The following is a 21884-nucleotide window of genomic DNA, read 5'->3' on the forward strand; positions in this document are numbered from 1 at the left end:
GCAGAGAGGACACGAGGTCAGAGGAGGAGTTCTCTTCTTGCTTTTGTTCGGGTTAGTTAATTCAATCATTCACACAATTACAGAATTGACAATGAAGACAGTCATTAGTTCAGGCTCTACATTTGATTGTTGTGATAAAATAATCATTTATCATTCCTCCTTTAACCTTCCTGTTGGGTGAAATGACGTGTTTACCTGAGTCTGTCTGTGGCATTCCAGGTAGTGCTGAATGTTGAGCGAGTGCTCCGACGAGCTCATGCTGGGCGGACTGATGTTGGTCTTCTCCTGGCTGATGGCGGACGTGCCCACCACGGACTCACTGTGGCTCCACTGGAAGTAGCAGGAACCTTGAGCAGGACTCTGATCCAGCGACGCGTCAGCCCCCCTCAGGCCCGAAGAGCCGGAGAGAGCCAGGACGTCGCCTCCTGCTGGACTGGAAGAAAAGTGCTGGTCGAACATGCAGCTGCTGTGAGCGGCTGCCTGGCCGCACGTCAGCCCTCCCGGCTGAGCGTGGTTCAGTCCGGCGACGCCGCTCGGCCACAGGCCGGCGCGCGGGAGCGTTTGGCTTCCGGGAGTTTGGCTGTGACGTGCCGGCATCGGCTCGTGTCCGTTCTGCACGAGGCCGGCGTGAGGCGGCTTCTGCTGCCGGCTCTGCGGCCACTGCTGAACCTGTTGGCAGTGCGTTTCAAACGAGGGGCTTCCTTGTAGACACGTGGTGGCAAAGGGAACGGGAATAGTAGGTGCGCTGATAGAATTGAAGGCTTTGCAAGGAATCAGGGGGGGCAAAATGTCCATCACGCCGGGCGCGACGTTGTTTGGTTGTCGAGCAGAGCTCTGCAGTAACTGTCCGTTTGGTGCGATCGCGGGAGCTGGAAAACTGTTTTGAGGACACCGCAGAAGCTGGCCGGGCTGCGTCAGAGGGCCCATGTGGCTGATAGGTGCCCGCCCGCAGGACGGGAAAGGGGCTGAGGCGTCAGGGACAGTGAGCTCTGGGAGCTCTATAGACGGGCTGAAAATGTCCCGGAGCTGCAGCGGTTGAACAGCAGGCAGGTTGGGGTCAGCCTGAGTCATCAGGGGGCCGAGGTGGGAGAGATTCTGGGTGAATATCTGAGCAGACTCTGCAATCACCGGGCCGTTGTAGAGACCGTTCATCGGAGAGTACGTACGATCGGGGCTCGGCGTCTCAAACAGCTGTGGCTCGCCGAGTCCGGCCCGGGCGAAGGGGTCCTGCTGGTTGTTGTTGGCCGCCGTGAGGCAGCTGGGAGGGCTGGCGTCTCCCTTCTCCTTGAACAAAACGGTGTCGATGAAGTCAAAGATGTCGTTGGTGAGGACGCTGTCCAGCTCAGCCTTGACGTTGCTCTGGTGATCCCCGTCCTGACTTAATCTCTTCAGGGTGTTTTCCCACTCCATCAGCTCCTCGTCGCTGACGTCCAGGTTCTGCAGAGCCGTGCAAAAGTCGCCGTCTTGAGCCATCTTCTCCAGGTTGTCGATCACAGCCATCACCGACTGTTTGGCCTCCTCCTTCACGACGACGGCGTTGCCCATCGCGGTGGTGTCTCCGCCGCTCTCCTGCCACGCGTCGCCGGCCACGCTGACCAGCGCCTGGCTGTCCATGAACACCTGATCCACGGGCAGAGGGGTGTCCGGCATCTGCATGTACACCGATTGATCCTGACTCAGGAAGCAGTCCAGCAAAGAGCCGGGGGTCACGTCCTTCTTCATGTCTTCCACGTTGCTGAACATCTTATTGAACTGAAACTGCGCGACGTCCACGGCGGGGCCGGTGTTGTAGAGGACGCCCTCTCCCGTGGTGAAGCTGAAGGGAAGCTGCAGCCTCCTCTGACGCAGATACTCCTCGCCCTCCGCGTTGCTGAAACGGACCAAATAGCACACGTTACATTACCGACTAAAGGTCAAGAGTCCTATGATTTAGAAACCCGGTCAATCCGCTGTCCTGGAATGTGCCATCTAATTTGATCATCATCGTAACCAATCAAGCCCCTCACAGTTCAGTCATTAAGGATGAAACACTCACACTAAAGCTCTCTGATATGCGATGATGAATTCAGGTCTTCCTCCTTTGTAGATGAGCTTGGCGTTGGACTTCACCCACACCCAGCCACCCGACTTAGTGAGGAGCCTGAACACAGTCAGACCGGTCTCTCCTGTTTTAATCACTGCGATACGAAGACAACAACACACAATAATGGTTATCCAGCAAAGCAGCAATACAGGAGTTCCACCGACCGGCCCGCGTATTCTTCAATAACAAAAACACAGCCACAGATCGTTGATCCATATTGTTCATTACCAAACATTTACCGATATTAACTTTGTCCGTACAACAAAGTAGAAAATAACCTTACAAATATTGATCATTTTGTAAATATCAATGAACTCTTTTGAGAAGTAAACGGCTGTATTTATGTATTTCACTGATCTTTTAAGCTTTTTTTCTTTGAATTATTTAGTAAAATGTTGTATAATATCACAAACAAGAATTTTAACATTTTGTATCGAGTAAAATAATGTGGCGATAAACCCAAAATGCCGCTGTGTGTAGCTTTGGTTCTTACTTTGTCTGATTACCTCTTGCATCAAACAAACAATGTGAATGTGTATAAAACACCAAATAATACTCATATTTCATGTTAAAGCCAAGTCAAAATCGCCGACGTACTGCGGATGTGGTTGTCGGCGCAGTGCATCATGTCAGCTGCGTGGATGAACTGGTAGCCGGAGCCTTTCATACACAGCTCAATCTCTGAGTAGCCCAGAACAATCTTCCCCCTGGAGGGACACAAAAGAGGAACAACATTAAGTTTGTTGAACTGGAATTCATTTCAGTCCACAAGCAGCAGCTGAACACACAGCGGAACAAGTGGAGCATCTAAAAGTTTATTATTACAAAAAGTTTGCAAAGAAATCATTTCAAAAAAGGAGAAAGGAAGGATTTGTAGCACCTGCTATCAACGCCCAAGGGTGTGAAGTCCAGCTTGTGCTTGGTTTGAAAGAGGAGCATCTTGGCTCTGATCTCCACGATGGTCGGCGGCTGGACGGGCACAGCGATGGCGAAGAGCGCCAGCTGAGCTTTGTTACAGTTCCCGTTGGAAACCTTCTGGCCGATGAGGTACTTCAGGCGCCCCTGGAACTTCAGCGCCTGGTTCGGGGGGTGAAAGAACATCAAATTATTTTCTTACATGTTAAAAATATTCAATAAAGCCTCTCGCCATGAGAGCATTATTTGGCACAGTAGCGCAGGCTCTCAATCAATACGGCGAACACAGGCTACGCTCCGGGCTAGGAGACTCATGCTGCTTCAACGGAAGGACAAACGTCCCCCAACTTCCAACCTATGGATTAGAGATCTTATGCATCAATACATTGTTATGCTACAAGAGGCTGTGCCGGCAACTTTTACACCATTTGGTTCCAGTTGTGGGTCAGGTAGAAAAGATGGTCTTTGTGTGTTTTTTCATCACTAAAGTCATAGCTTAGGGTTACTTGTGGGATGGGGTTTTGGTAAAATGTATCAAACTGAATTTCAAATTGTATTTTGTGTAGCCAAAAAAAAGGCTTTTATTGTGCTGAAACGTTATTCCAAAAGACCTGCATGAAATGTTGTTTGTGAGATGAGTTTTCTAATTCAACCAAAGGCTGTTGAGCCACATTCCACCCCATGTTTTGACAACAGAACTAGAAACATTGTACTAACGAGGAAGCCGGAGGAGTTGTCCAGGAGGCAGCGGAAGCGACACACAAAGCTCCTCTCCAGGAAGGACGAGTTCTCCGGCGGAAGCTGCTCCGGACTGTACATCACCGTGCTGCTGCTGCCGACACTCTGCAACACTGAGAACAACAGGTCGAGATCACCCTCTGGTCTGGTCCACACACACACACACACACACACACACACACACACACACACACACACACACACACACACACACACACACACACACACACACACACACACACACACACACACACACACACACACACACACACACACACACACAGAGAGAGAGCCGGAGACCGAGCTCATCTTTGTTTTTCCATTCACAGTTCTTACCGTCTCCGCCCGCGGCAGCAGACGGGGGGTTCAGAGCAAAGTGGAGCTGCTGCCTGAACAAGGACCGGTCGTCGGTGTGGATGAGCTCAAACACACTCTGATGAACCACGTCCGACTGTCGGCAGAGGAGAGAACACAACGCTCGGTCAGCAGTTCAGGTCCTTTAAGACATGGTTTGAATAATTCAAAACAGACTGAACGTGTTAGACAGCCCTCTCCACCACCACTTACATCTCTTGACTGCCCGATTAAATTATTGTATCTCGTAAAAAAACGTCATCTCACCTGATGGAAGCCCAGGTAGTCCTTGACGGTGGAGGAGGCGTAAAACACCGATCCGTCCGACGTGACCACGATCACGAACCCGTTCAACGCCTGCACGAGGAACAGACAGTCAGTCGACACTCAGAAGTTTCTTTTTCATGGAATCTCCTTTTTGCTTTTTACTTTAATTCATTGGAATGTCAATTTTTAACTTAATACTTTTGTGCATTTTGGAAGGTTGCCACACTAATTAACAACATGAATGAGATTGTAATCTCTGTAACTCTTGTAACTCTGTAACTCAAGTCTTTGAAGGTCTTTGCTGTTACCAGAGGACAGCTGAGCAGGTTTTACAGTAAACAGAATATGCTTCCACTAACTTAAAGTCCCCACAGAGAGAAAACTACAGCTCTGTAGTCATGTATGTTACGATTTAACTTCCACCCGTTTCAGAATACGTCCAGATTAAATCTCATTCTGTGAAAATAAAAATCTGAAATCCTGCCGCCTGTTGATAATCCCAAAATAACTGCACCAGCTGCTGATTCTCAAAGGCCCTTTGTGTTTCACAATCACAGCCCGTTGTGTTCACGAGGACGAACGGAGTGTGACAATGTGGCTGACAGGTGAACGTCAATAAACGAGGCCGGGGCCCTTGACAAAGTGCTGGTTTTGTTAGGAGCCACAGAGCGTGGCCCAGGCTTTTGGCAAGAGGCCCCAAGACGAGCGGCCTCACCTGTCAAAACTTCCTCCAGCGCGGAAAGACCTGGATTAGCTCCACACAGCGCGGCTAGCGCCCAAATAAACAAAGTCTGCCCGGGCATTGGTGCACCTGCAAGCCTCGGGACGTTCACTTATCCATCAGGCCGTGGGACTTTTTCCCTTCTGCGTACAGCAGTGACATTCAACGCCACGGTTTAGAGGCGTGTTTACACTCTTTCTTGTGTCTATTGTGTGTGTGCGTGTGTGTGTGTGTGTGTGTGTGCTCTTTGCCTGTTGTGATCTGTGTGTGAGAGGTCTGCTGCTGCTCTCTCGTACAGACATGTGACCTGGCTTCATGACCTCGCTCCTCCTGACCACCGCTTCAAAACGGTTAGCGATGGAGAACAGGCCTTTCTTTCAGGGACGGGGAATTCCTCTTTCTACATTTAAATGGCATTTAGTTTATTAACTAAACCACCGGAGTTACCAAAACCAAGAGGAGAAGAGAGACGGAGTGAGTTTAAGCGTGTTGGGGATAGAAACCAAAACTCATTGGTATTTAACACAATTTTATCTAATGCAGTTTTGTGTAGTAATGTAGTTTGTATGTGTTGTGCAGGAACCCGGTTGTCCTGCAGAAAGGACAATGAGACTACACTCTGATGGTGTCACACCAAACATGCTCACTAGGATCCACGTCGAAGAGAAAGCTGCTTTTCATGAGCATCACAAAGTTACAGTATTTGCTGCTTTCTGTTCAAATAAAAAGCTAAAAGTAACGAGCAGTACGATGGATAATGAACGCGTCTTACCTGGAGCAGCAGGTCCCCCTCGGAGAAGCCGGAGGTGTCCGTGTTGTTCCCGTTCTGCCCGTTCCCTCCAGAGAACATCAGACTGCTGCCGGTGTTCATGGTCGCTGCAGAGAAAGGTGACAGAATGGAGAGCAGGGGTCAGCAGAGGTCATACAAACAGCTCTGTGTGACAAAGGATTTAAAGTGTTGAAAGGCTAAACCAACATATCTAATTAGTAAATCTGTAGTTATATATACAGTATATATATATATATATATTACTGTGATTGCTGAGATCTGATCACAAATCCACATTTTAGCAACACTGTTACCAGCTGTGCCAAATCTAATGGACACAACGGACAGCTTGGAACACGTCTAAGATTCCCTTTCACTTGGTTTCAGTAACGATATTCTAAACTATAGCTACACCGGTTAGTTTGTCCTGTTGTCTGACGATACACTCCATCCGCACCTTTACATGATCCCCAGAGGAACGGGAGACGTTTAAGTGAAAAGCATTCCCGTAGTATTCTTTCAAAGTCACAAACCTGCAGTTTAGTCTTTATTATAATAATTATGGAATTCTCTTTGATAAAGTTTAACTCAGATGGTGGGCAGGTTACTACAGTTCATTTCTGCAACATTGTTAAAAAACGTCTGCTTTAAAAGGAACCGAAGTGAATCGATGTATTTTTCTTTTGTCGGCGCTTCTCATCATTCATCGCCGACTCTGAGGACGTAGAGCGACACTCACATTCACACAGAACCCTGAAGCTCAACATGAACGTCTGAAATGTGCCTATGCACTGAAATAAACGACATGTTGTGGCTTTATTTAAGCTGTAAAGTTATGGATCTTCTATCTGACGGATACAAAGCACACAAGCAGGTCTGCTGTTGTACTAAATGTCACTGTGTATGTAGCTCAGTGCATTGGGAACAGATAACGGTTCTTTGAAACACATCACATGGCAGCAACATCAAATCTTTGCATCTCGCCTGAAGACACCGCATGTGGAGGGCTCGATTAATACACTTCGCTGGCTGAGAACGCGACTTGTTTCACATTCCTCCGTCGTGTTTCGAGGCTGAGATAGGCACACGGTGAGGCCTCTGAAGAGGCCCGTCCACACACGTGACTGTACTCAAACCAGTTCAGAGCTCCAGGGACAGGATCGGCGTTCACCTGAGCCAGTTTAGACAAACATTTCCAGGTGAGGGATTACAGAGAGTCTTGGCACCGCGTCTGTTTGCTTTCTATATTAGGGAGATGAGTGAGCTGCGAACAAGAGTTTAGGCAGGAATTGCATCACTTTGTTACCAACACTGAGTAACAACAACTCCTCGGCTCCACTGCTTATCTTGGCTTCATGTTGGCGGAGTGACTCAGCCACTGCCGGAAAGCCTTCTCACTGCTCACCATTGTTCTCCGGGCGGCCCCACCGTGTCATGTCATGTTTAAAACGCTCCTCAGAACTCACAGGAGTCATGCTCGTATTGTGAGAGATGTTGACATGAGGAAATCATTTTGCATGTGTACAGTAGAACGAGCTTCAAGGCTGGATACGATGCAAAACACATACAGATCTATGTTCTCTGTGGCTCAGTAGAGGAAGTGGGGGCCTGGCTTTATAATAGAGATAGGTCTCACTATGTGACCATGTAGCAGGAATCACAATGGATGTTCAGCATGTTTTACCTTTGTTGTTTCTTTGTTTTTAATGGATTCATGCACTGGAGTCTGCCTCCATAATATCCAAAATAAAACCCTGCCATGTGAAACAAAAGCAGCTGTACTTATTCATACTTAGTCCCCGGTCATCATAAGTTATGTTGACTGTAAAAGGGTAAAGCCACGCTGAACACTGTGGATGGGTTCATACATATCTGAATGTAAGATCATGAGTGAGCAGCAGCAGAAGAAAAACAGCTCTACTCGAGCCAGAAGACAGGCGTTCTCATAGCTGGAGAACTGATCTGGCAGCCTGCATATCTGCACGCACACACACACACACACACACACACACACACACACACACACACACACACACGCACATAACACACACGCACACACACTCGGGCCTCTTGCATCTGCCCCTGGGGTTTTATTTTTGTAAGCGATAGTCGACAAGAGCGCTTCCCTTATCTGGAGCGGCACTACAGGAAAATCCAAGGATACGGCCTCTCCCAACCCGTCCAGCTCTGTCACGCTACTTCTCTTCAGGAGGGAAGAGGTCCCTGAACCCTGAACGCTCAAACACTCCCCACCTTTCAGCGAGAACTCACACAGTGTTTGCACAAACACACAGAAACCGCACAGATCCGACGATCACACGTCGACGCGCCACACAAGAGCTGCAGGTCTGACACACACAACGCCATCCACGCATACGACCACCGTCAGCGTGAAAGGAGAGTTACATGTGCAGAAATCATAGAATAACACATTCACACACACACACACACAGTGAATGATTAGTGCTTCAGCCAGACATTCACAGGCAAACGCAGGTCATGCCACAGTCCGATGTCTGTCTCCACTCAGTGATTGTGTGAGTGCGTGGCCTCTTTATGGCCGCTACGCTAACAGCTCAGCTGTTGTTCATGTAGCACGTACGGGTCTCCATGCAGCTGCAGGGGAAGACACAGTTTATTACTTACGTGCAATATTATGCTTTTAAATGATGTATTATCATATCAAATATGTGCCCATTTTCATACATTTCCAGAACAGAAATCTGAACATCGGATGAAGACAGTTTCAAAAATGTCTCGCTTCATTTTGTTGACATTACAGACGGGACAGCCATAAAAAAGCCATAAACAGCCATAAAAAACATCTATTTTCTCCATGTTTTTATTAATAAATGTAGAATAAATGAGTGTGTGAGTGATGTGAGAACCTTCAGCACATAGAGAGGAGTGAACGTGTAGAGTTTGGTGTGTGTAAGAGCTGCTGAAGTGGAGATTTATCATCAGAGTCTGAGAACAAACTCATTCAGAGAAAACGTCCTTTAAAGAGACGTTTAGTTCATTACAGACATTTAGAGACTCTACAGGTGAAGAGGGTCAACACATGAACTCATAGATATCACCATGAACCTTCACCACTTCATCACTCACATTAAGACGATAATCTTTGTTATTACGAGTTTTCTGAAAATGTATGTTTAAATGAGGCGTTCTCTGATGGTAACTTTTGGTGGATTTAGGAAAAATCTACAGACACAAACAGACAAAGTAGTAAAATGAAGAGATAAATGTGTGTTTTGGATGTTTTCCTCACACTTGCTGTGGAAGCAAAGTAACATGAAGAACACAGCTGTTGCTTGTATCTGTGTCTCGCCTTAATGACACCTGAGCCAGAGCTTCACCAGAAGTGGGAAAAGACTTTCCTGAAGTCTGTGGGAGGCAGTGAAGGAAAACAAATCAAACCGTACACACCTTCACAGAGCAGGGCTGTACACAGATCAGTTAATGGTGTCTGATGGTATTTGTGTGTGAAAAGACACTAGAGATGTATTCTCCTTCACTGAGCTGGTGCTGGCGCTGTTGACAGCATAACAACTGATTTACAGCTCAGCCTGGGCCTTCCTGCATCTACGCAACACTACATAGATAATGGTAGTGCCGATTAAAGGATTAGTAGAGCGACAATTCCTGATATGCATAAAACATTTAAAGTTATTTTTCACACAAAAGTGCCAAACATTCTCTTTCCTTTGTTTCATAGAGAGCCCCAGGGCTCAGTGGTGGGATTTGAACCCATGAACAACCTTGACAGCAGTACGTCTTTTCTTTGATATCTGATAAAAAAAAAAAACGCAAAAGAAACAACTTCACATTGTGAAACGTACAAGTTATGGCTCTTGGCTAAAACAGCCTCTGTATCGTACTAAACAGCGATTATACGCTCTCGTACGAAACATTTAACAGATGCCCGAGAAGCTTCTTCCAATACTTTCCAAAAAGTGAAATCTGACACCGAGAGGGGTCACTTCAGCATCAGAACTGTAGCTTCCTGTTTCAGTAAGCAAGCCATTATAGGATTGGTTAAGTGCAGAGCATGCCTTTGATGAAGAGTCACTCCAGGCAAACATCCCTGTCACTCAGGGAGCGAGGCGGGCTTTAACAGGACTTGACGTCTTTTCATCATGCGGTAATTAAGTGAAATCCAAAGAACTGAGGAGCCGACGAGGAGTTTTTTCGAAATGCGATCTCGTCTGATTACTCAGGGAAACAAGTTAAAGCAAAAGGGAAAACAAGTCAGAGAGTAACGACGGGGAAGCCTGAAGCACTGAAGAGTGAGAATAAAACACAGACCTCACTAGATGGACTCACATATTAAGTCCATGAAGAACTAAACTAGATCTTGAAATGCTGTTGAACTACTGAAAGTTGAACCAAAAAAAGAAAACAACTACACAAGGTCTCCTTGAAAGTGTTAGCATGTGTTGGGACACGGTTGAAACGTGTGGAGAGAAAAGGGAAATGTTGTCACGGGTTGGAAGTCTGCCAGATCCAGAGAGAGTATAAAAGCATGCCGGCAATGCATAGGGGAATACTATCTTGATTTGAAAACATTTAGTTCCAGCAGATCCTGTACAGAGATCGCTGTTCTCACGAGGATGTGCAGGAAAGGGCGGCGCTTGCAACAAATAACAGCCAATGAGCCGGGTCACAGTCCGTAGGCTCAACCTCCCACTAGCCTCTAGATGGATGTCCCTGTTTACAACAATGACTTTAGGGGGAAGGAAACAGCCTCAGCCTTTTTATGATCAGACAAGAATGTCATCGAGGCATGTCAAGGAAAAGAAGGAGAGAGCAGCTTTGGAGGGAAAACAGAGTTTTGCACAGGTTTATGATCGCTGTGGATATATCTTGTAATTATGCCGAGGTTACTCTAAATTAAACAGCATTTTGACCGACTCTGAGTTTCAACAGTTTGTTTGAATTTTGCATAATCCTTCCCCGGCTGTTAGTTAATAGTTGGTTCATTTAGATTGCATGGGAGGAGTCGAGGTTATTTGTTTGGAGAAGGTGGCCACTTCTTACACCTCGGCCCTTTTGGATGGTGTTGTTTGCGGGCCCCCCAAAAAAGCTCTCTTGAGTGAACCCTGTAGGTTTTTGGAAAGGCTTGTGTGCTGCAGCACAGAACCCACAAGCAGAGAACTGACATCAAACAAACACTGATTCTCGACTATTCAGGACACAATGTGTTTTGCCGGTGTGGGGGGTGGGGGGGGGGGACTCTGGGTGCATCTGTTCTTTTAATCAACGCACACTCGGCTATTTCGGGCTGTCTGGGCTCCTGTTATCGGCTTGAAAAGTAATGTCATCGGTTTGAGGACTGGGCACGGAGACAGAAGAGAAAACAATTCAGGTTGCTGCGATAGGCGTGCTGAGATGATTCCTATCAGTGTGCAGGCGGTCATCAGAGCGCTGAGGGGAGGAGGTTAGCCAACAGATAGAGAGCTCTTGGATGTTGAAGCTATTGGAAATATATGCAAATTACACTGAAAGCTAATTTACACTCCTGGATAAAAATATTTATATTATCAAAATTCCTTCCGAACCCTGAAAGATTGTAATCAAGAGCCTTAAATAAATGAAATAATGCGTCTTCTGTGTTTCTGATCCCCCCCAACCAAACTTTAAGTGGGGAAGACGGCCCATAAACAAACACGAGCGCTTTTGGAAGACTCTAAATGTCACAGAAAGCCTTGGTGGGCGAGCTCGGCTCCGGAGCCAACATCGAAACCAAGAGAAAAAAAAAAGAAAGAAAGAAAGTCTGGGTACGACGAGTGATGTAGCGCTGTGGTTTGTAGAGCTGGAGAGACGGAGAACAAACCTTCCAGAGAATGGAAATTGGGGAAAAAAAAAAATGAAAACGTGATTAAATCTGTCTCCCAGCGGTTGCTTGCATTCTCACGACATACTGAAAGGCGAGTCATGAATCTGGAGCCAACAGGCGACTTCTGTCAGCCCCGGAGAGACGTCCTCCTCTCACATGTTATGATGTTACCGAGCTGACAGGTGAATCATGTCCAGGTTTTAAGTGCATGCATCAGTAGGACGTCTTTGAGTCCACTGGGATTCAATAACAAACAAGACCGGGGCTTCTACCGTTCACAGACTCTCCTACGAGCTGCAGACCGTCTCCAGGACTTTAGAGATATTGTCCTCACCCCTTTCTTCCTTCTGTTACACTTGTGTCGTGTGGATGGGTTTGTTCGTACATGGTTCAGATATCCCAAATACCAAATTACATCAAAATTATAGCACATGATACAGGGTTACCACATCAACTGTGATTGCTAACAGGCCCTGGATGTTTTCAATGGAACTTGGAGAGCAAATACGCATTTTTCAGCAGCAGCGAGCCACAAGCCTTTCAAAATATCCAGCGCTGCCTCATAAAGTCACGCTATGAGGCCGAACAGTCCGCTCTTGTTGAAAAAAAGAAAAAGAAACAAGATCTGCCATTTAAGGCAGCCATAAATAGCTTTGTTTCATTATCAGGTCTTTAAATCCCACTCGTATCCCCTGAAATTTGAAGTTTGTTCTTTTCTTGTTACCCAACGATTCATCAGATCATTATCTGAACTTCTAGGCATGTCCCCACTTGAACATCCATCCCAGGCCTGGTTTTGACTGGGATAACCCCGGAGAGGCAACCATGGCGGTCTCATTTAGACGTATAGCAGCCGTGATCCGTTCAAACGTTGCGCACATTCATCTTGTCCAACTTGATAAACTGGAGCTGAGTTTAATTAAAGAGAACATTTCATGCTCATTTTCAGATCCATACTTGTATTTTGGGTTCCCACAAGAACGTGTTTACATGCTTTAATTAAAGTCGTAAATGCCTCCGATACATCCTAAAATTAGGAATCGTGTATCGGCGACTACGCCAGACTATGCATCGATCAGATAACACATATCATTATTATTTAGGCTACACAGGAACAACAACGATCCGTACATCCTGCCTACTGAGCATGTGCAAACTAGTACGACACACCCGTGGTTAAACATTGTCGCGCAGCCTATTTTCTCCCTGATAATGCTACTTTGTGAACAACAAATCTGTGTTGAAATCTGCAGGAGGAGCTAGCTAACGTTAGCTGTTAGCAGCCGGTGGGCAGCACAGTCCTGCTAGCTAAATAACGCAGCTAACAGCTAACGTATGCAGGTTGCATTGAGTTACATTGTGACGGCTTCAAGCTCTACTCAGTGAAAATAAGGTGAAAGGTAAATAATAACGCTATCATGTGTTCAAATGTCATCTGTGGGTGGAAACTTAAATAAATGCAGATGTCCTCGACTCACATTGTGGAGGCGTTTACTGGCAGGAAGAGAGATAACAAGATCATTTTAGTTTTTTAAACTTTGAACAGCAGTGAATGAACCAACTGTGTGTCTGTAGCACCAACAGCTACGACTGTGTTTACAGGCACACGACTTATTAAGGGCCAGTGGGCCGCCCTCACACTTTGGTTTGGTTCTGCTTTGAAGGTTTTTTCTCTTTCTTAGGGAGACTGTCTTCAGTCTCCAGTTGAGCGTTTAGAGTCCGACTTCTGGGTCTAGTTTCAGCATAAAGGGAAGCACAGGCTCAGTGATAAACATGCTCTATTACGGAACAAATGGTATATCCCATATCATGGCACATGTATGTATCTGGCCATCTACACCACCAGCAGACCACCATTCACCTCATTGCCCGTCCTGATTGCACTCTTTTTGCACTCTTTAATATTCTGACGTCACAAGAGCTGCAACAAAGTCACAATAAGCAAACGTTGATTTCTAGACGAACTGATCGAGTGTCTGAGAAATCAACACCCAGGTTGGAATAAACAGTCAGTAACCTGATTTACTGAAGACGACATCAGAGCCGTTTGATGACAGCAGACATACACGATGCTGCAACCCAATATCACACCTCATAATGAACGACACATTGTTTTTTGGCTTCCGCCGTGCACTTGTCAGACAGCCGTGTCTCACACACACTCACACACACACACACACACACACAGTTGGCATGGCTGACACTGCATATGTGCAGGCTGTCTAGAACGTGTTTGACGCCTGTGAAAGCGTTCAGGGGGCTGTTCTGTTTTAATCCACACACCCTGATGCCTCCTCCCCGCAGCAGACAGGCGTCTGTCCTGAGCTGGACCTGTTCATACGGGACGACTACCGCGGGTTCATCTGTGACGGATGCCGTCAGTAGAGACTCCAGTCTGCAGTGGAGTTTGCTCGCTGCAATTTACTGCTAAACCGTAGAATTATGTACAATTGCTTTACATAATTACAAGGTAGGTTTTCTTTCTCTTGTTCTCTTATCAGCCACACACGGACGCCGTCTCGCTCTCACTTTCTTCCAGGCGGGATCGGATATCGGTGACAATGGGGCCGATCTACAGAGAGGCGAAGTCCCTCCACCTCCAGTGTTCCTATGAGACCCATCACCAATAAGGTCTCATCGTGGGCCACAGAAAAGGGCGGGACTTTGGCCTCTCCATTCAATTCTATATTTACTAACTCCATATTTTACTGTATATATTATGTACTGTAATTTTGAGGCATGCAGCTAATTAATTAAAACACTGGTGTCTGATTGGTTCTCTGTATCAGCCAATAGCCAAAGCCCAGGCGTCGTATCAGGACAGAAAAAAGCAGGATCAGTGCTGAGATCATTTAATAGACCTGACAAACTGCACAACGTGCACAACTCAGACGACAGTGTCGGGAAAGGACGTGTGAACACGTGACTCTCAGTAAGCGTTCACACTTTAAATGTAAACATACCACAGATGCTCTGTTAATGCCACGCTTCAAACCTGTCTCACACACTTCCTGTTCGTCCAGCTAACAGCTACTTACTCATGTTTCTCCTCTCAGAAAACAATGAATATCTTGAAGTAGAGAGATGATAAGCACTGAAACATAATGCTAATTGACCGATCCTGTAAGTGACTCATTTCACCAGAGTAATGCTCTCTGCTTATATCAGTAACTAGATTAGTTTATGTCTCGGTACATAAACCAATGAGTGACATACTATTTAATCGATACCTTCGGTCTTATTACCTGCTAATGTTGTGGAATGGTGCACAGTGAGTGAAGTCTACGGTGACAGAGCAGCAGTATTCATGGGGGTGATGGGTTGCACATGGGCTGTTTGGTGGGACATGTGATTGTGATCACTACAGGGCACAGAGCGTCTATTCAGAGAGCCGGATCACTGCCAATGTCAAACCAACTGAAGGAGACGGTGAGACGAGCAGAGGCTCAAACAAAACAAGCTGCAGGAGGATGTCTGCGACGCACAACGCTGCACAAAGAAGAACAAAGTGACAAACCATCAAAATCTCCACGACTGTCTGAAGGTAACGACGACAGCTGAGTTTTAAAAAAGTTTGATTTCAAAATGTGCAGTTGTAGCGTTTCCAAACTCGGCACCATTACCGCAGACTTTTAAATCAGCTCACACACCTTCAACAGTTCATGTTTTCCAATGTGGATTACAAAGATGTTTCATGTCTGTTTGCTGGGGCTGTCGGCTAATGCAAACTTTAGTGCGGGATGTTTTTGGTTGACCTTTGCCTCGAGCGCTGCAGGAGAAAAATGGTTGTGTTGGTTAAATGAGGAGGACGGCGTGCTGTGATTGGTTAAGGACTATAAAATGCCAAGAGGAGTTAAGGAGAGGAGGAAGCTGTCAAAACGTTTCTTTTAAAACAGGATCTGATGCATAAAACCAGAAAAATGCATGCATGCCCATATTTGCATCGGTGTCAACTGTCAAGCACGCTTTTTTTCTTTCACACTAGCATCATTTCAATTGATAGGGGTGTAAACTGCAACACGCACTGAGCTGAACTTTAGATAAATTATTCACATATAAATCTCTCTCTTCATTTTCACTTTTTCCCTGTCCGGCTATAAAACCATGTTCTGAAATATGCACGAGGTGCACACATTCGCACGCAAAGTTCCTCATTTATCAACACACATTTTTGTGTGAGAAAGGGCATGTGCGTCATTTTGGCGCTTACGCATCAACGAAACATCTGGCTCCAGGTGTTTGATACGGCTCCACTGATGTTCCACATGTGCTGTCTGTCCATTTAGTAATACCGTCGAGGAAAACCACGTTGAACCCGCCTTGCATGGAAAACTATGGTTTTTGTATTTAAATGCTGACTGACTTGATAAAAGTGAGTTATGTTCCCTGGTCTACACCAGCTGCATGTTAGTTAAAGGAACCAACCCATCTATCAATAGAGAAACCGATGTGCAAAATGACTTGAAGCAGGTAATCAAAGCTGGTGCAGAGTTTCCCATGGATTAGAAAGGTCATGTTGTAAACGCACTTGAGCAGAGTTTATAGAAGCTACTATCTGAAACGACTACACGATGGCGCAACTTCAGCCCATCGAGCCTGTAGAGCAAAGAAAAGTAGGCAAGAGGTTGTGAGAACGAGCAGCGCTGGAATGTCACAAGTCTGATGATGACTACACGTCCATTCATCCCCGATGTTCACACTGCTAATTACAGTCTGCAGCTACAAATGTTTAAAATGCATTTGAGTTGTTTTAGGTTTTCCTTTTGTTACGTTGATATTGTCACTGGGTTAGCATCGCATGTGATAACAGGTTAGACAAATCACATTATAGAAAGACGACTGCTGTAACGTACTAGCACAAAAATAAGGAAACTGAATAAGACTACAAAGATGTCTAATCCTGATAACATCATGGTGACCCAATACATTCTGTGCACATTTAGTCCACTACTAGGTCTGGGTATTGGTACCTTTAAAAGGTATCGACCGAAATAACCCAGTACCCAGTAGTATCGAAACTCAATCAGCTTTGTGCCTGGATTTACAAAAAAAAGACAGCACTGCAGCAGCTTCAACCCGTGAAACAGGATTGTGGTCATGAACACGGAGATGTCTGAGCCAGCAGGCTAGAAGCTAACGGTGCTAAAAGCGCTAACAACGACAACAGTGCTGAATGAGTTTCAATCTAACGGTGTAAAAACTGTGGGGAACCATGGACACTAAGAGCTCGCCAGTGCAACACACAGCTTCCATTCGAATGACTCTACGCATCGGAACTGGTATCGTGATGTTTTAAACGATACCCAGCGCGAGCCAATACTCCACTGGCCAACAAGCTAGACACTAAATCCAAGATTGAGTCGGGTTTTTGTTGCACACACAGATTCAGTGCAACATGTCCAACTACTACGAGATAGCACAGGCAGAACAACGCACAGAAAACGCACCAAAAAAAAGCAACCGAGACAAGACACAGATATTGTAACCACATCAGTGGAGCCCCGAGGCAACCGGGCAACTTCCTCAGGAGCCTGTCTGCCAACACCTCGGCTAACATGTCTGTTTGAATCATCTGCGGGTGGTGGACATATTATATGCGTGACTCACACATAATTGACTCATCATTCAAAGCCATGGTGCCTGCAAGTTTAATCAACTTACGGTGCGGACGTGAATCTTAAGGCAAACAAAAGAATATTTCTTTAATAGTGACTATTGTTAAGTGTTGCTAATAGAGAGGGTGGAGTATCGAGGATGTGTTGTTTCCTATAACCAGATTCCTGCATGCTTCACATTCCTGCCTCGGCTGTCAAACGCGCCGCCGGTGCATCTGCATGCGCCGCTCTAGAAAACCGCTTCCAGTTTCCGACCCCTCACCTTTGAAGTAGCTCTTGACCCTCAGGTAACCCACGCTGAGGCGCAGCACCGACAGCTTGTCCAGACGAGAGCGCACCTCCCCCAAGAAGGGCAGGAGGTCGGTCAGCCGGTCCAGCTCGCCGTTCAGCCGATCCCGGTGGCGCTTTGAAGGGTTCGACTTGACGACGTCATTGCTTTCAGAGGCCTTCTTCCTGCGGGAGCGGGAGGAAAAAAAACACATAGTCGGTTAATTGAAGGGCCACATAATGCTGAATGAGAAAGCCCGCGATCGAGACTGTGAATCAGGGCTGATTCAGTTCAGGCCTGGTGAACCGGCTCTGCCTGAGCATGCCATCTGTGGTGACACATTCCACATCAGACATGAGCCGTTTTAACTCTCAGCAGACAGCTTTGAACCTACTATAAAAACCAGGCAGCCATGATTGTGACTAATAAACAAGAGCGGATCAGGCGAGTCAACAGGACATCAGCTCCCGTGATGAGTGTAGATAGAGGAATGAGGTCTTTAGTAGTAGAATGCACAATCAGCATTATTCCAGATCCTCATGTCAGCTCGGCTCTCCGTACAGAACAGGTGTTTGATTGACCTGCGCAGTGACTTAACTGATCACACTGAACTCGGCTGCATAAAACGTTTTGACGGGGCTGAAGCTATTTTTTTCTCCAGGGCCGCTGAATGCACCACCACCACCAAGCTGGAAGTCCAGCACCGTGAACCAGAGCCCTGGTCTTCAGGACGTCACACACCGCCGGAGGCATGACAAATAAAAAACGAGAATACTGCCTGTGAATATTTTGCATCTAAAAGGCAGTAAAAGGTTCAAATAGATATCAGGCATTTCTGTTCCACCAGATGTGATTGGTTGACTTTAAATCGCTGCGCCAGAGCTCAGAAAAATCAACAATGTTCCAAAAAAATAAAAAAAGTTAAAACAAAATCTATGAATCACAAGCAGCTGTTAGTTAAAATCGACAGTGCTGTTGAGATTCAATACAGTATCACACAATCTAATATCGTGACACTCAAGTGTGGAGATATTTTCTTAAACCCCTCCTGACAGCTGGAATTCTTCAAGTCTTCACTTATTGCTGTTAAGCACAAAACAATAAACATCTGCCTCTTAAATGTTCTCCTGGAGGATTATCTGCGGTTCGTCTACTCGCCCACTGTCTTGAAACTGTCTTGAAAGTGAAATAACGCCATCAGCCAACAGATCCAGTCCACTTTCTGTCTCCTACATGAAAACAACACAGTGTGTGTGTGTTTGTTCCTCCAGGACACAATCTTCAGCTCACAATGAATTACACAAGACGCCAGAATGGAAAATATAGAACGTCGTTACCACAAGTCACTCCATTGACTGCGTGTGACGTTTGACAGAAGCGTCTTTCACCATCACAGCAGCTTCATTCGCTCCGCTTCCCTTTCACTTTGGTGAGACCACCCAACGCTGGCTGGAGATACATGTCATTACTCACAAATCAGACACACATGCTGCACCGGGAGTGAGACCAAGTGTGAGTGAGAGGGTGCGGTGGGGACGCCATTCCTCCACCGCACACCTGCAGGGAAAAACACTTAACAGCTCATAGATAGGGACGCTCGTTCCTGCCGCGAAAAGAACGGCTGAAGATGGAGGAAAGATCATTTTGAACTTTTTTTGTATGCATTTATTTAGTTCAGTGGTTGAACGTCGAAAGGCTTACATCCTGAGTTGGGTGGGAAAGCGTGGCTGCCGTCTGCGCGCCTCCACCAGACCGCGGCCGCTTTTATAGACGGCAGTCGCGTTTAGCAGAAGGAGCGAGGAGTCAGTCGGGGTAACGAGGTTATTTACCAATGAGACGAATGTGATGTTAATAAGCATGAGCCAATCCGTTGTTTAGTTTAACAAAGTTTAATGAACTAATCCTGACGAGCGCCAAGAACGTCTGCCACAAACGTGTCTTTAATGCACAAAGGCTGCTCTGTGTGCGCTGTGAAAGACATTAATAGCACCAATTATCACGGTTAATTGACTTAATTGAAAACGGTTGTTGTCATTTTATGGTCAGACTAAACATTCACGAGGCCTATAGTGTGAGAGTGAAAGCAAGAGTCTACAGCTGTTTAGACTGAGCAGCAGCAAGGCTGACTGTTGCTGTCCAATCACAGACGCGGATGTGATGTAGACAGCCAATCATTGCATCCCTCTGTGAGGCAGCTGAGCGCTGTCATATCTGTGTAGCAATGAGGAATCAGGGCCCAGCAAGAATACATCTGTATCATTTGATTTGATCGGTTTACATTAAAGACGGCGGCGCTGCAGAGAAATGAGACATTTACTATAAAAATCCTTGATATGATTACATTAATAGATGAGATATGAATGCTGTGTAGTAAATGTATCAATGCATGTGCAGAGTTGTCTGGTTCCTGTTCTGACTGGAACAACAATTCACATATAACCAATGCAACAAATATTAAAAACTAATTATATTTCGGGGTGCACGTTTTTTGCCACTGATGGCAACCAAGAGGCCACAAATTGTTTGCCAGTTTCTCCAGCCTTGCTTTGGAGCCCTGGTTCAAACAGAACCACGACCACTGCGTGGCGTTCGCAGCTGTTTGGGAGTATATAACCGGGCCTTTATGGGTAACTCTTAGACATGAGGCTCAGTCTTTAATAAGTCAGATGTCCTTATTAGGCAGGAGTTTTCTCTGTAGAGATTTATCAACAGGAACCAATCAGTGATCTGTATCAGACTGGCCCAAACCTAATCACATTAAAGCGGTTGGTTCCAGCTCTTAAAAGCCTCCTCCACTTCTCCAGGCCTATTTCTACCGAAGCATATCTGCCGTCTCAGCATGTGAATTACTGACCCAAATTCCGCCCGAAATTTTTTTTTTCTCTTTACCGAAAGTTTGGTTAATGATAGGCTATAAAATGTCCTCCACTGCCACTGAACAGTCTGTGGGGAATGCAGCCTGAACTTGATTGCTGGCTTCAGACCTGAGCTCTATACCTTCTCACACGGAGCCGGGGCTGATCTCACTCTCTAGAAATGCCTCGCGGAGACAAAGGCCAGCATTCACAACCTTGGGGTTTTTTTCTCCTCCACCTTGATTTGCTCTGGATCACGGGGTTCGAGCAGCAGACATCAAGACGTTCATTGTAGGATGTTTTACCTCATCACTCAGTTTACTATGTGGTTCCTTATCTCAAGAGCAACAGCTTAGAGGTCTGAACCCGCTCACCCTCCGTCTCGGAGTCGTGTTGCAATCGGCTGTAATGACACTGACACACATTCGTCTGCCCGATCCAGAGCGATGACTCAGCGGCTCTAAAAGGAAGAAAAGCACGCTTTGCTTTCTGTACACGTTTGGCTGAAAACACAGACTTCAAATGTGGAAGGAGGATAGTTTACAATAGCAGGCCTTGGTAAAGAAATAACACATGCTGCACGGAAATGTACAAAAACAAAGATGATGAAGGGGCTACAATGAAAGCACTTCTATTGAACAATATCCTGCAATCAATCCGAACTTTAGGTTTTCTGTTACTTAAAAAAAAACAGAAAATGTGGTAAATGTGGTAAATGTGGTACTCTCCAGTTGCATAATACAGCGCAGATCTAAATTACGAGGCGGCATTAAAAAAAAAGAAAATCCAGGACCACGTCGGCACTACATCCTCTGCATCACTGCATCCAGTGCAGAGGCCACAGCATGACTCACAAAGTAACGTATGTAAGGGCTGTTTGAAGCGTGCTGCAATGTGCATACAATTGGAGAAATTGGATGCAGAAGTTTCTATAGATGTTTCACAACAACTCCCATCCTCTGGGAGAGAGCGAGCCACGATCTCTGAAGAGACGACTTTGAAAGCACTGGCTGCAGGTCAGGTTTGCACCAAAAAACGCTTTTGTTTTTCTTGGGCTGGAACTGGTTTGGCCAGAGTAAAGCACTCCGGGAAGGAGCCGGTTTCTTTTGTCTAATGAAGCGTGCTTCTTATTGTCACGCATGCAAAGTGTTTTTTTAAAAAAATGCTCTTTAGGGATGCTGCTGGGATAGCACTCGTGTCTGGAAGAAATGGTTCCCAGCATGAGCCGTTGTTTAGATCACAGACACGCTCGAACATTTGTCGCCCTACGTTTACACACATCAGGATTACAGAACGGTTCTGTGTCGTCCTTTAGAGCACATCAACATGTGTACAGCCGGGATCAGACCTCCTGCCTTCTGTTAATGGCCAACCAGCTCTACCAGCTGAGCAACAACGGCCTCATTTCATATCCATAATACCACACACACTATAATAATAACACAAACTATATTTGACCT

At 46.0% G+C, this 21884-nt stretch overlaps 1 protein-coding gene across 2 annotated transcripts in view; it reads right to left on the reverse strand.

Annotated features, from left to right (window-relative positions):
- The window catches only part of LOC306703840 (aryl hydrocarbon receptor-like), a 28827-nt gene that overhangs the window by 2708 nt on the left and 4235 nt on the right, over nucleotides 1–21884 (reverse strand). For both annotated transcript variants that reach the window (XM_079169962.1, XM_079169961.1), the window contains exons 2-10: nucleotides 17564–17754; nucleotides 5851–5954; nucleotides 4358–4447; nucleotides 4073–4187; nucleotides 3716–3849; nucleotides 2964–3160; nucleotides 2681–2790; nucleotides 2036–2177; nucleotides 196–1870 (exon numbers count right to left, since the gene is read on the reverse strand). In XM_079169962.1, the coding sequence (XP_079026088.1) occupies nucleotides 196–1870; nucleotides 2036–2177; nucleotides 2681–2790; nucleotides 2964–3160; nucleotides 3716–3849; nucleotides 4073–4187; nucleotides 4358–4447; nucleotides 5851–5954; nucleotides 17564–17754 (2758 nt within the window). The remainder of the gene's footprint in view (nucleotides 1–195; nucleotides 1871–2035; nucleotides 2178–2680; nucleotides 2791–2963; nucleotides 3161–3715; nucleotides 3850–4072; nucleotides 4188–4357; nucleotides 4448–5850; nucleotides 5955–17563; nucleotides 17755–21884) is intronic.

This window comes from Pholis gunnellus (genome assembly GCF_910591455.1).
Source record: "Pholis gunnellus genome assembly, chromosome: 12".
NCBI classification, from domain to species: domain Eukaryota; kingdom Metazoa; phylum Chordata; class Actinopteri; order Perciformes; family Pholidae; genus Pholis; species Pholis gunnellus.